The sequence below is a fragment of the Nicotiana tabacum genome, chromosome 14, assembly GCF_000715075.1.
Source record: "Nicotiana tabacum cultivar K326 chromosome 14, ASM71507v2, whole genome shotgun sequence".
Lineage (NCBI taxonomy): Eukaryota > Viridiplantae > Streptophyta > Magnoliopsida > Solanales > Solanaceae > Nicotiana > Nicotiana tabacum.
Window position 1 is genome coordinate 67965176 of NC_134093.1, and position 15612 is coordinate 67980787.

Genomic DNA, 15612 nt, shown 5'->3' on the forward strand with positions numbered 1-15612 from the left:
TTAGTATTTAACCTCTTTGACATTAATTTAAATAAACTTAATTATTTTCAATAAAATATAGTAAAATTATAACTATCAAATATGCTACTAATTATTGTAAATAATTACTTCTAAAATACTTTGTTTTCTAAATTATAATAATAATTTTGAATTATCAAAATAGTAATCTAATTAATTAGCAATTGAAGAGCAATTCATTAAATTAACTATAAAGCCTATGTTATGTATATAAAACATATTTAAATAATCTTGAAATAATAAATGTATTTGTAATTACATAATACCAATACTAAATTATTAATTTCGAAACTAATAATACTCAGTTAATATGTGAAAATAGGTACTATTGATTGAAAACATTTTTGAAATATTTATTGTAAATTATTAAGTATAAATTAATTAATTTAAAATGGGAGGGTCAAAATTGGCCGTCAACAGCTGCCCCTCTTTGACAGGAGACGATGAAAGAGTTTTCGTGCAAAGTAATTGAATCAAAGCTAATTTTTTCCCGACTTTAGGAATGCATTGCATAAATGGTACAAGGATTATTAGTTGTAGGATTAGGAAGATTCTTAGAGAATTTTGGGGAATTGGGGCAGAATTCTGGCTTTGAATTGCTTACATACCTCTGGCTTAACGAGGATCAGGCCTCATGTAGTTCTGGAGTGATGACTTTGAGGAAGCGAAGCTCGCAGGAATTGCCCCGGTAACGTATTATGACAATACCACGAGACGGAAGATTAGACACTCATGATAGCTTTGAATTTGCAGCTTGACTTGTAAGATTTTAAAAATTATAGTTCTACTAATCGTTTTCAATCTTGAGCTCGGACCCTTGGCCCGCTAATAAGTTTGTTTGTCACGACCCCAATTTCCCATCCGTAGGATATCGTGATGGCACCTAGACACTAAAACTAGGTAAGCCTAACACTTACTGTATTAAATGACAGAATTTAACCAAAATAACTATTAAACATAAACCATATATTTCTATATGAAGCCAACAATCCTAACATGATATAATATCCCAAAACTGGTAGTACAAGTCATAAGCTCTATTGAGTTCACTAGGAAATTTCTAAGTACAACTATTCCGGAATAGAAACAAACTGTACAAAATGACTTCAGAAGGTGACTCTGAGGTCTGCGAAGGTGATGGCAGGTATACCTTGAGTCTCCACAGCAATGCCCGATCAACTAGCTAATGATGAACAAACTCCGAAGTACCTGGATCTGTACAAAAATGTACAGAAAGCATAGTATGAGTACACCACAATGGTACCCAGTAGGTATCAAGACTAACCTCGGTGGAGTAGTGACGAGGAACAGTCAAGACACCTACTAGACATAATAACTTGTACAAGTATGAATACGAAACTAATAGGAAACAATATCAATATAAAGCTAAGCATAGTAAAAACGACAACAATACTTGAAATAGAAAACTAGAAGCGACGATTAGCAACAAGGGACAAACAGGTAGTAACGCCATAAAGTGGGCTGAATACAGTCAAGGTTCGCTGAAACCAAGTAAGGGAAAACAGGTAGCAACCAAATAAACAACCGCTTTCACACAAGATTTATACAATAACTTTCCCGAGGTACCACACCTTATCTCCACAATTCACGGGTCCCATGTCACGAACCCTAATAACTTGGCATCTTGTACCCACATTAATATTCACAATTGCACGGACAACTCATGCGCTACACGGAAAACTCACGTGTCAATACCATTAGTATCTCATATCTGCACGAACAACTCACGTGCTAAGGGAGTGACAATACCTCATATCTGCATGGACAACTCACGTGCCAACAATAACAATGCCTTATAGCCGCACGGACAACTCACGTGCCAACACTAACCATAACTCATAATCACACGGATAACTCGGCGTGCCAATAGTACAACTGTCACACAGAAGGCAAGTAAACGAGAATATATATAAATTATCAATGAACATCAGGATTCATCTTCTTAAACCGACACGAGTGATTAATTACGTGTATGCTTTTGAAAGTGTTCTATCATAACTCAAGTCAACAAGTATGAGCAGAGACAACAAATGGCACATAGGAAACAACACAACAAAACATAAAATGCATAACTACACAAGGTAAGCACACCACTGCACAAATATCATCAATAACAATGCCCCTAGGCCATCACAAGTCATCACAAATCATCCCCGACATAGCCCTCCTTGTCTCACCACGTGCGCAACAATAAAGTAAATGCCCACCTTGTCTTGCCACACGTGTATAATAATATTTCCACCTTGTCTTGCCACATGCGCAAACCTATATATATAGCCCGCCTTATCATGCTGCATGGGTAAATATCAATAATAACAATAGCATAGACAACTCACGTGCTAACACCCCGATAATCCTCTCAACAATACCAAGTGTGCCAAAAACATAACAACACAATATAATGACTTGCACTACATGTGTCCATATGCCACAACATTCCCTTAAAACAATTCCAATACCACAACCACACATTGCCCTCGGCTCAACAACACTGAGTACAACAATAACAACAACAATCACATGAGAGTACGACATGTAAATCACCACAAGAATTACAAAACACAAAGAAACGGAAGAACGAGCTCACAATGAAAGACATAGCAAGTGATAATGGTTTCAACAAGAATAACTCAACAATGAGAGAGAAAGTGTGTAACAATGATATCAACTAGGAGTAACTCAACGATAGGAGAGATAACATTTAACAATTATTTCCAAATAAGAATGACCCAATGATAAGAGAGATAATGTGTAACAATGATTCCAAATAAGTATAACTCAACTATGAGAGAGGCAACATGTAACAACGATTCCAAATAAGTACAACTCAACGATAAGAGAGAGAACATGTAACAACGATTTCAATAAGGATAAGTCAACAATAGAAGGGATAACAATAACTTCAATTAAGGATAATCAACTATGGAAGAGATACATGGAAATAAAAGAGGTAACAACTTCAATTAAGGCGTATAAGAGTATATTTGGCAATAAAGGTAGAACATGAACCAATCAACTTTAAATAAGACATGTAAGGGCAACTATAGCAATGGAGTATATAACATGATGAGACAACTTCATTTTTAATGTACATGAGAACCTAAGAGTCTAAGTCGGTCATATTTCCACATATAAGCTGTGTACACACTCGTCACCTCATGTACACATCTTTCACGTAGTTTAAATAGTGAAAACAAACCAATTCATACGGGGTAGCTTCTTCACAAAACGTTAGGCAAGATATTTACCTCAAGAGCCCACTATCAACACTCTAAAATAGCTTTTCCTTTACAATTCACTTCCGCTCGGTTCAAATCTAACCAAAATTGACTCAATAATATCAAATAATGCAAGAGAAATCAATTCCAATAATTAAAGCTATGATCTTTACACAATTGCTCAAAAGTCAATAAAAGTCAACCTCGGGCTCGCCCGGTCAAAACCCGAGTCCAATGGTAGATTCCAACTACCCATGACCCCCCAAGTTCATATATGTGATTAGTTTCAAAATCCGAGTCCAAATCGACTCTCAAAACTCAAATTCTTATTTTTTTAAAACTTGACAAACTTTCACAAATTTACACTTTGATTCACATGATTTTGATGTTAAAATCTAAGATATATTGATGGAATATGATAATAAATCAATTATAATCACTTACCCAAGGTTTATAGATGAAAATCCCTCTTCAAAATTACCTCCTACCAAGTCTAGGGTTTCAAAATATGAAAATGAGACCAAAAGTCCCGTCCCTCAGCTTTTTGTCCAGTCGCAGGTGTCGCAATTGCGACCTGGGGTTCGCAAATATGAACCCCAAAAATGTAAATAAATCATAGCAAAAGCGAAGTCCCTCACACCCCTACTACAATCGCAAATGCGGCATTTTGTTCGCAAATGCGAACTAGTGACACATTGCAAAAGCGATCAGGATGATCGCAAATGCGAATCAAGCTTACCTAGTCCCCCATCGCTAATGCGAACTCAGGCTTCTGAAATGATAACCTAGCAGACTACATCTAATTATCGCATTTGCGATCCATAACTCGCAAATGCAGGACCCGAGACATCTGTGCAAAAACCAGCAGAATTCAAACTCTATCAAACACTCCCCAACACGTCCGAAACTCGGCCGAGCCCTTGGGGCTCCAAACCAAGCATCAACACAAGTCTAAAAACATAACACAAACTCACTCTTTCATCAAAATAACATCCGGAACCACGAATCGGACCTCAAAACACATGAATTCAACCTGAAACTCAAGAACTTCTAAAAACAAAATCGCGCGTCCGATTCCTATCAAATCAACTCGGAATGAAGCCAAGCTTTGTGGACAAGTTCCAAATGACAAAATGGACTTATTCCAAGTCCCGAAATAGAAATCCAAATATGATAGCTATGAAGTCAACCTGCGATCAAACTTATCAAAATTCTAAGCCTTCAAACTGCCAACTTTCGCAAAACAACACAAATTAACCTACGGACCTCCGAAATTGATTTCAGGCATACTCACAAGTCCAAAATCATGATACAAACCTATAGGAGTCATCAAAACACCACTACGTGGTCGTATTCACAAAATTCAAATCTCGATAAACATTTTCAACTTAATCTTTTAAAGTGAGAACCACTCATCCAACTTCGTTCCGAATCATCCGAAAGTCATAATACATAATAGGAACTTACTCAAGACCTCGAACCACTAAATGGAATCTGAAAGCTCAAAATGACCCGTCGGGTCATTACATTGCTTTTCCTCATAGCGTTGTAGTTTAGTTTACTGCTTAGAAGGAGTGCCACATTGTGATATTTGTTCCTGTAAAAAAGAACAAAATACACACATACCCCTATATTGCAATGCATAATATGTTAAAATGTAATGTAAATAATGCAGGAATGATGATGCTTGACTGTCGGTGAACCGTTATTTGGGATCAGGATGATGGTATACTTTAACTTGACTTGATTGTTAGCTGGGTTGTGTACCATTCTGCAGCTGTCAGAGCATTGAGTATCCTCATGTCGGGAGTAGCTATAGAATTCATCTCCGCTTGTTGGAAGAGTTTTGCATTGAAAAGTGTCTCCGCTTTTTGGGAGAGCTTGACTTGTAGAGTGCGTCTCCACTTGTTGGGAGATATATGCACTAAAAATGTAACGTAATCTCCGCTTGGGAGCGATAAATTTGTAGAGTGCGTCTCTGCTTGTTGGGAGAGCTTTGCACTAAAAATCTAATGTAAATCTAATGAAGGGAGCGATTGACTTGAAAAAAAATGTAATCCTGCCTGAAGCTACACGAACAAAACATCAAGACATTCAAGATAATAATAAAGGAAAAGAAAAGCATGCCCAAGAGATACTCTTGACTACGAAGCTAAGTTGCGGCCATCGATTGGCATAACGTTGGTGACGAGGTTTGCAGCTGTCTATTTTGACCTTCGATGTGACGGAGCAGTGATGCAGATTGTTCCATTGGCAGAGTGAACGGTTTGCTATATACAAGGCTTTGATTGGCGAAACTGACGTTTGATTTGTAAAGAATGCTACGATCGATTGAGCTGACGATTTTCTATATATCGAGCTCTAATTGGTGAAGCCAGTGGCTCATTTTGTACAAGATGCTCCGATTGGTTAAGCGGACAATTTGCTATATACAAGGCTCCAATTGGCAACGCCAACGGCTCATTTTGTACAAGGTGCTCCAACTGGTTGAGCAGATGGTTTGCTATGTACAATATGCCTTGTTCGCGCCAACGGTCTGATTCCAAGATACCTGCAAAGGATTCAGGAATTAGTTTCAGTTATACTAGGAAAATGTAAATAAAGGAAGAGGGGTGATAATCCTGAGAGAGTGGTAGATCCGTCATTTGCCCCAGTGTATTCCCAATATTTCCTTGCGTCTTGTTGGCCCTGCACTCAAAGAAAAAATCTTAGCAGGAGGGGGGGGGGGTGAAAAAATCTTGGTAAAGTTATGCCATGGAGTTAGGTAGGTGGAATATATTTTTTAGAAAGCATTTTGTGCAAATCATTGTTTTATGGAAAATGTCGTCGTTTCAGATTATGACATGTTTCGAAAGGTTCTCTGAATGCGAGCATTGCTTCTTGAAAACTCTATCCCATTGATGTCGATCTTCCATGATGCTTCTGATGACGCGACTGCTTACTGTTGCGCTGGCATCCTAATTCGAACAAATGCATTACAAAGGTTTCCTAGGGTTATGACCGAACCCTTTCAGGTTGCCTACATATCCAAAATGGAATTAGGTCTGAACATAGTTCGTGGATGATGAAAAAATATGATAAATATGACTGAGCCTGACTCAGGCAGCCTACATATCCAAACTAAATCAGGTCAAGACGTAGTTCGATTATAATAGATGCAAAATGATGAGATTAAGAATGAAATGGCCGAGTCTGACTCAGACTGCCTACGTATCCAAATGGAATCAGGCCAGAACATAGTTTAATTACAAAAGATGACTGAATCCGATGAGGATTGCCTATGTATTCCTTCACTAGGAAATCAAGTCGTGTCTTAGTTTCAGATACAATACAAAATGATATTTGAATTTTCTATTACAAAAGGGGGGGGAGAAACCAAACCCTATGTGAGTTGCCTACGTATCCCTCCGTGAGAAGTCATGTTGGGCGAAGTTCTGTTACAGTAAAACCTAAATCTATTGCCTTCAAACATAGTATCTCTTGATTGTGTCTGATTTGATGGGCTTTGTGCTGACTCTTCCGTCCATTTTTTCCAAGATTAGAGCTCCACCCGACAACACTTGGTGAACCACGTAAGGACCTCGCCAATTCAGTGCGAACTTTCCTTTTGCTTCTTCTTGGTGGGGGAAGATTTTCTTCAAAACCAATTGCCCCGGTGTAAACTGGCGAGGCTTCACCCGTTTTTAAATGCATTGGCCATCATATTCTGATATAGCTGACTATGGCATACTGTATCCATTCTCTTTTTGTCTATGAGCATGGGTTTCTCCTGTCTAACCCATATCCACTCTACATCATCTAACTTGGCCTCTTGGATGACTCTTAAGGATGGTATCTCGACCTCTACGGGTATGACAGCTTTGGTGCCATATACTAGCATGTATGGCATTGCCCCAGTGGAAGTTCTCATGGTGGTCTGATAGCCCAGTAAGGCGAAGGATAACGTCCCATGCCATTGCCTATGATTGGCCACTATCTTTAGCAGAATTCTCTTGATATTCTTGTTGGCAGCCTCAACTGCTCCATTTATTTGTGGTTTGTAGGCTGTGGAGTTGCGGTGGACAATTCTAAACTTCTCGTAGATTTCCCTCATGAGATCATTGTTGAGGTTAGCTACGTTGTCAGTGATGATTGACTCGGGTATCCCAAATTGGTAGATGATGTTGTTTCGGACGAAATCCATCACTACCTACTTTGTGACGGCCTTGTAGGTAGATGCTTCGACCCATTTGGTGAATTAGTTGATGGATACCAAGATGAAGCGATGCACGTTTGATGTAGTGGGCTCTATAGGTCCAATCACGTCCATGCACCAAATGGCAAACGGCCAAGGCAAACCCATCACATTCAACTCATTGGGCGTAACCCAGATAAAGTCCCCGTGGATCTGGCATTGGTGACACTTCTGTACGTAGCAGATACTATCGCTTTCCATGGTCATCCAAAAGTATCCGGCTCTTAGGATCTCCTTGGTTAATGTGAAACCGTTCATATGGGGTCCACATGTTCCTGCATGTATTTGTTCTAATAATATGGCTGCCTAAACGACATCTAGACATCTCAACAAACCCAAGTTTGGGGTCCTCCTATACAGGACTTTCTCGTTAAGGAAAAAGTGATTTGCCAACCTCCTAAGTGCTCGTTTCTTACTATTAGCAGCACTCTGCGGGTACTCTCTTATTTCAAGGAACCTTTTGATGTCGTGATACCATGATTTGCCATCTGGTTTTTTGTCCACATGAAAACAGTATGCATGTTGATCTCTGATCTCTACCTCGATAGGGTTGATATAATTCTTATATGGATGCTGAATCATGGATGATAAGGTTACAAGAGCGTCAACAAACTCAATCTGGATCCTGGGAACATGCTTGAATTCAATCTTTGTGAGCTTCTTTCATAACTCTTTTACACAGTGCATGTATAGAAGGATCTTGGCATTTTTGGTAGACCACTCCCCTTGGACTTGATGTATCCATAAATCGAAATCCCCTATGACAAAAAGCTCTTTTATGTTCATGTCGACTGCCATCCTGATCCCAAGGATGCATGCTTCGTATTCGGCCATATTATTGGTACAAGGGAATCTTATCTTTTCTGATGATGGATAGTGTTGTCCATATTCTAAAATTAGGGCTGCCCCAATTCCTACTTCTTTGAAATTCACTGCTCCGTCGAAAATGATTCTCCATCCAGGGTATGATTCTGAAATATCTTCTCCGGTGAACAATATCTCCTTGTCGGGAAAGTACGTAGTGAGCGGCTCATAATCTATGTCCACTGGATTCTCTGCGAGGTGGTAGGCTAGAGCTTGTCCTTTGATAGCCTTTTGGGTTATGTACACAATGTCAAATTCACTGAGGAGAATTTGCCATTTAGCTAGCTTTCCGGTAGGCATCATCTTCTGAAAGATATACTTGAGCGGGTCGAGCCAAGATATCAAATGCGTGGTGTACGCTGACATATAATGCCTTAATTTCTAGAAAATCCAAGTCAAAGCAACGCAAGTGCGCGCTATCAAAGTGTATTTGGCCTCGCATGGTGTGAACTTCTTACTTAAGTAGTAAATGGCCTGCTCCTTTCTTCGGTTTTGTCGTGCTATCCCAAAACACATCCAAAGGCATTATCCAAGATTGACTGATACAATAACAATGGCTTCCTAGGCTCGGGGGAATCAGCACTGGTGGATTTGATAAATATTCCTTAATTCGGTTGAAGGCTTTCTGACACTCTTCTGTCCACTTTGTGGCAGCATCCTTTATCCGTAGCTTGAAGATAGGATCACAAATAACAGTAGATTGGGCAATGAAACGACATATGTAATTCAGTCTACCTAGGAAACTCATCACATCTTTCTTAATCTTGGGTGGTGGCAACTCCTGAATGGCCTTGATTTTTGATGGATCCTATTCTATCTCTTTTCTGCTTACGATGAAACCTAACAATTTTCGAGTAGGGACTCCGAACGCGCACTTTGCAGGGTTCAACTTCAAGATGTATCTCCTCAAGCGCTCGAAAAATTTCCTTATGTCATCCAAATGTTTTGAACTTTTCCGAGACTTGATGATGACATCATCCACATACACCTCAATCTCTTTGTGAATCATGTCATGGAAAGAGGGTCGTCATGGCCCTCATGTAAGTAGCACCACCATTTTTGAGGCCGGATGGAATGACTCTGTAATAGTAAACTCCCCAAGGCGTGGTGAAGGCTATCTTTTCTGCATCTTCTTTGTGCATCAGGATCTGGTGGTATCCAGTGAAACAATACACAAACGACTGCAGTTCATGCTTCACACAGTTGTTGATGAGGATATGGAAATTTGGTAAAGGGAAGTCATCCTTCGGGCTAGCTTTGTTGAGATCTCGGTAATCCATACATATCCTGATCTTCCCATCTTTCTTGGGTACTGGGACGATATTCGCCAACCAACTCGGATAATTGGTGACCCTTACTACATTTGTCTCTATCTGCTTGGTTACTTCTTCCATTACCTTAAACTCAGGTCAGACTTGAATTTTCTATGGTTTTGCTTGACTGGTTGTCTAGCGTGATCGGTAGGCAATCAATGCGAGACAATATCAGTACTTAATCCAGGCATGTTGTCATATGACCATGCGAACACATCAATGTATTGTCGGAGGAGCTCAACCTATTCTTCCTTCTGTTCTACTTCTAGATGTATGCTGATTCAGGTTTCTTTCACTTCTTTCTTGCATCTGAGGTTGACCAATTCTGTTTCATCAAGGTTAGGCTTTTTCTGTCTTTCCGGCTGTTCGATCTCTTGTGGGAGACTCTGTGGCATCATACTGTCATTATATTCCTCATAATCTAGATCAGTTTGCTCGAGCGTTTTGTTACATGTTACAATTGTAGAACGCGGGTTTTTATCGTTTTGATTACTGAAAAGAAAAACTAAGTATAAATGAAGCGATAAATAGAGTTGCAATAATTTTAAGAAATCGATTCTTTTAATTTCATCAAAAGAGGAACGTCTAAGCATTCAAAGAGGCAAATGACAAAAAGGTACAGACACAGTTCAGGCCTCAATTGACCGTGTGCTTTATTTCAAAAATAGAACTTTACAATTCCACACTATCAAGACTCTCGGCGAACCAAAGACGAGCTGGCGGTCCAATTCTGTAGTTCCTTTCCTGGTTCGAAATTCCGAATGGTCGGTGTCTTGATATTAATTCCTTCACAGCATTCTTCAATCATAGTCACAAACAGCCTTCCCATCCCATCGACGATATCGTCCTCTGGTGCTAAGCTCTGGCCCATACCTAAAACATGCTCTGGCACAAAAGCCTTTTTCCAGGAGCTACCGGTACAAGTCATCCCCATCGGAGACTGATACCCTATGCTGACTCTTCCTTTCTGCCCATTTGGTTCAATCGCTTCTATAATCCCGTCTGATCGGGCTCCCAACCCGATTCCCGGTCTATATCCATATTTGATCATCTCCCTCATGGCCCGATCTCCACGGCGACTGCATTCCCAAGTTTTGCTCAGTCTCTTCTATTTTGGTGGCTTGCATGATCTCAACACATGGAAAGAAACCCCGTCTAGCCCTTCTATGAATAGGACTGCATGCTCTAGATAAGCTGATTGGCTCCATTCGCCATGGACCATGATATCTTGACAACCCGACTCGAAGTTCAGGCACTTGTGTAGGGTGGATGGAACCACCCCTGCCATGTGTATCCATGGTCTTCCCAGTAGTAAGTTGTATGAAGAGGAAATATCCATCACTTGAAATAGTATGGGAAATTCAACTGGTCCTATTTGCAAAACCAAATAAATTTCTCCAATGACATCCTTTTGCGACCCATCAAAAACCCTTACCCTCACATGACTTTCCTTGACTTCTCTCAGGTGGATACCTAACTCTTGCAGAGTAGAGAGCAGGCAGATGTTGACTCCTGATCCTCCATCAGCCAGTACTCGGGACACTACCTTGTCTCCACATTTGACAGTGATGTGTAGAGCTTTGTTGTCACCCACGCCTTCGATAGGAAGCTCATCTCTTCGAAAAGTGATTATATTTGCTTTGACCATTTTCCTAATAGTTGTAGCTAGTGCCTGATTGGTGGTATTGCTTGGCACACTTACCCCACTTAGCACTTTCATCAGGGCATTTTTATGACTGTCGCAACTTATCAGTAAATCCATGATTGATATTTGTGTTGGAGTTTTCTTCAGTTGTTCCTCCACAGAGTATTCTTTGGTTGACCACAGAGTATTCTTTGGTTGACATCCTCTTCCAGAATCTACGGCCTCGAGGCCTGTTATATTTCTTCTCTGAATCTGCTCCCTTCCCAGATTCCCTCGGCTTGCATCCTCGGGAGGGTAGTATTTCCCCGGCCTAGTCATACTGTGGGCTGCCGCAGAATCTGTCATCTTGGATTTTACCTTTTGCTGATGTGTCCACGAGATAATTTTGTATTCTCGATCCTCTTCGTCCCTCGTAGCAGCATCAGGTTGTTGCTGGTAAGTCTGAACTATTAGAGTAGGTCTCAGTTGTACTGTGATCATCGGAGTCCTTTGAGGTGGGACCCTTGCGGCCTTTGCATTTCCTATCGTGATAATGGTTCCTTTCAAATCTTATTCTTCCTCCAAGGAAATCATGTTGACCTCTTAATTTCGGTGATTTGGCAGCGGATTGCGATTCATATTGGGCGGAGCCAGAGTGCAACGAATGGCTCTGCTTTTGATAAACGTTTCAATTTTCTTTTTCAGCTTGAAATAATCTTTAGTATCGTGCCCAAGCATATTTGAATGTTACACGCACATTTTGGTTGTATCAAAATACTTTGAGGGATACTCAGGAACCCTTCCTCTTACTGGATGTATCAAACCTGCTCTCCTCAATCTTTCAAACAATTGAGCCAGAGGCTCAGCAATCAGGGTATAATTTTTGGGACCCCTCTCTTCAAAATTTGGGCGAGGTCGTGGTGCATAAGTGGGTCAATTTTTATGAGTGATGGGTTGGACAGGAGCATATGGTCGTTGTGGGTTTGGGTTGTAATGGGTTCGAGGCGGGTATGTTTGTGTGTTGTATAATGGAGCATATGTGGGTGTGGTGAATGGTTTTTTGGGGAATAAGAGGTGTTTCCATGATGTGGGATGGGTTGATAATAAAGGACGACGACTAATACTTCTTTCTTTTTCTTCTTTCCTCTACCGATTGACCTTGATTGGATTGCCTTGCAAGCTGCTTGAAGTGCAGCCATGGATTGGACTTTGCCGGATATTATACCTTCTTCTAAGAAATCTCCCATTTTTACCAGTTTGGTGAATTTCTGTCCCATCATGCACATCATTTTCTCAAAGTAAATTCCTTCCTGGGCCTTGATGAAATACTTAGTCAATTCATTGTCGTCCAACGGAGGTTGTGCCCTGGCGGCATCTGATCTCCATCGGCGTGCATATTTTTGGAATGACTCAGATGACTTCTTCTGCAGGTTTACTAGTGCGAACCTGTCGGGAGTGATCTCTATGTTGAAGCGGAAGCGATTCATGAAATCTTTCTCCATATCCTGCCATGTCCTCCAGTTTCGCGGATCTTGTCGAGTATACTAGGTAAATGCTTCCCCTGTCAGGCTTCTTATGAACAACTTCATCCTCAACTTCTCATTTCTTCCCACTGTACCTAACCTATCACAATATGCCCTTAAATGCGCATAGAGATCACCCGTCCCATCAAAGATATCGAACTTTGGAGGTTTGTACCCTACTGGTATATCCACATCCGGATGGATACACAGATCCTCATAGTCCAGACTTTCACTTCCCCGAGCGACTTGGAGGTTCTTAATTTTCTTCCTCAAGATTTGTAACTGCTCAGACACTGACTCCTCCTCCTTACGCCTAGCTTCCCTTTCCATCTCAGCATACTGGTCGATCGCATAAGGCACCCTGATCGTGACAAGCGCTGTAAAGGTGGGTTCAGAAATGACATATACAGGAGAAACATATCGCTCATGTGTAGCAATATGTGCCACGGGTATGTGTTGTTTTTGGTAAGTGGTAAAGGTAACTCCGTCACGAGGAGGGGTGTGAATCGTGTTGGTGGTAACAGGTGGGTTTTGTGGCATTTGAACATAATATGGTACGTAGGGAGTGTTGATAGGAGGATTTGGTGGGTTAGCAGGGGTTACTGGAGGTATGATTTGAGTGGTGGGGACCGAAGTCGGGGTGTTGTTAACCTGGCGAGAGGTAGAAGGAAAGTGGTGGGGGATTGAATCTAGAGAGGGAAAACGAGGTGGTTTTGGAAGCATTGTCACAGCCAGATGTGCTAGTTCCCTGATATGTTGTACTTCCTCCCTTAAAGATTCCATCTTCTGGGCCATCCTGGCCACATGTTCATCATTCCTTGTATCGTCCTTCTCTCCCGATCGCCCCGGGCTATCGGCAATTACCAGAGCATGTTCGGTCGGGTTATCTGTAGAAGATATCTTCCCTTTTGATCTAAGGTTGTACGGTTGTTCCGCCATCTTTGGGTCGACACAAATCAACTTTTCTTGTGGGAATAATAATAAAGTAAGAAACGAAATAAAATGAAAAAGAAACAAAAGTTAGTTTCTTCATTTATACGAGTAAAAAGTCACATAGAGCAGTTAGTTCACATATACAGGCAAGCGCGTTTTCCTAAAATTTGTGGGGCCTCTGATTGTCGGAGGTAGGCCTAAGTCGCAAATATTACACAAACAATCAGATTTGATACGTTTAGATCCGAAGAAAATTTTGTTTTCATTGATAGTGTTTGGATGAAGATAAGAGGAAGCAGAGGTTACATCATTGTTTCCAGCATTCATAGAACTGCATGGGTTTGAACAACTTGCCCTTAGGGAAAATAAGAAAACTGGGGATAAAGATACAAAGTGGGAAAGAAAGGGAAATCAACCAACTTCTAGTAACCATCCCCGGAATCATTCCCTATATCCTCTTCCTCTTCCGACTCTTCCTACGGATCCTCTTCAAATTCATCTCCATCGTCATTGAACTCAGATTCTTCCTCTGGGTCTTCCTCCGACTCTGTCTCGGATTCTATTTGAATGCACTATACTAATCAGTCATCATTTTTGGTAGGTGGCAGCATGTGATCAATGGACCCTAGGACCACTTGACGATGCATCGAGGTAGTCACAAGGTAATGCGGTAGGATCTCTTGGTAGATTTGCAAAGCAGGCACTGTGTCCTCTAGCCAGGCTATACCCGCTCTGCTTGGCCGGGCTAGCTCGTCTTCCTTGTTGATCCAAACATAATACTCCAGAGTGCACCACGAGTTTCGATCCATCAGCATTGTTACCAGATCATTCCACTCTTCTTGAAGCATTCTTATCATCGGTATTGGAATCTGTCTGTTGTACTCGTCCTCATACATCGCTGTCCTCGTCCAGAGAGGCACATCTTGAATCAATCCGAACTGTCTGAGAACCCGTAGGGGTGAGTATGGCTGGATGACCTCAAGTACTATTAGCTCAATGAAATATTTCTGAGGAGCCCTTAGGATTCCCCTTCCACCTAGCCATGACAGCTTCCAATTAACCCATTCTCCACTTAGGTTGGTCATAATTTCTCTCTACTCTTCTTGTACATGTGGGGAGACCCAGTGTCTCATCCTCTCATTGTGGCTTTGGATCATGTTGCTGATGCCTACAAAGTAGTCGACTGTTGCCTCTCACTAGAAAAAATATTCTGTGGCCCAGATTTGAAGCAGCAAGTTACACCCCTTAAAGAAATCATACCCTCGTTCATAATCTCAGCTAACACCATCGGTACTAGAGTAGCTTAGAGGTTGCGTCGGAATGTCGCCAGAACCATGGGTAACAAGTTGATATCGATCAGACCTCTTCTTTGTAGAAAAACCGACAATCCCAACAGTGCCAAGGAAAAGGTTATGGGCCTGAGACTCTCCCACATTGCCTTATCACACTGAAATTCTTTCAAGTACCATTCATAGCTTTCACGATGTCCAAACCTATCGAACAGTTGGTGTAGTCTCACCCATCCGTCCTTGATGTTTCTCAAACCTCAACTGTTTGCCAGACCCAGAGGATCAAGAAACCTGTAACCGGGCATGGTGACTGGTAATATCGGTCTCCTTCTTGTAAATGGCAGCTTCGTGAAACTGGTAACCTCTTCTAATGTCGGCACTAACTCACAATTAGCGAACTTGAACACCACCTTGGCCGCGCCCCAGAACTCTATCAGCAGGCGAGTAAGCACCTTGTCAGCTCAGATGTTTAACAAGGCGGTCAACGCTCCTAGGTTTGTCTGGATTTCATCTCCATGTTCCCAACATATATTCTTCCACCACTGCTTCAACTTGTGTGGTGCTCCCATCACCAT

General features: G+C 41.2%; 1 protein-coding gene across 1 annotated transcript; it reads right to left on the bottom strand.

Moving 5' to 3' along the window:
• Positions 1-8154: 8154 nt before the first annotated feature.
• On the bottom strand, positions 8155-8658 carry LOC142168974 (uncharacterized). Its single transcript, XM_075230161.1, has one exon. It carries the CDS (start codon positions 8656-8658, stop codon positions 8155-8157), a length of 504 nt encoding a protein of 167 aa, XP_075086262.1.
• Positions 8659-15612: the final 6954 nt, after the last annotated feature.

What these genes read in the sequence shown, in the direction of transcription:
- LOC142168974 (XM_075230161.1), bottom strand. Translation starts at nt 8,658, where the DNA reads ATGATGCCTACCGGAAAGCTAGCTAAATGGCAAATTCTCCTCAGTGAA.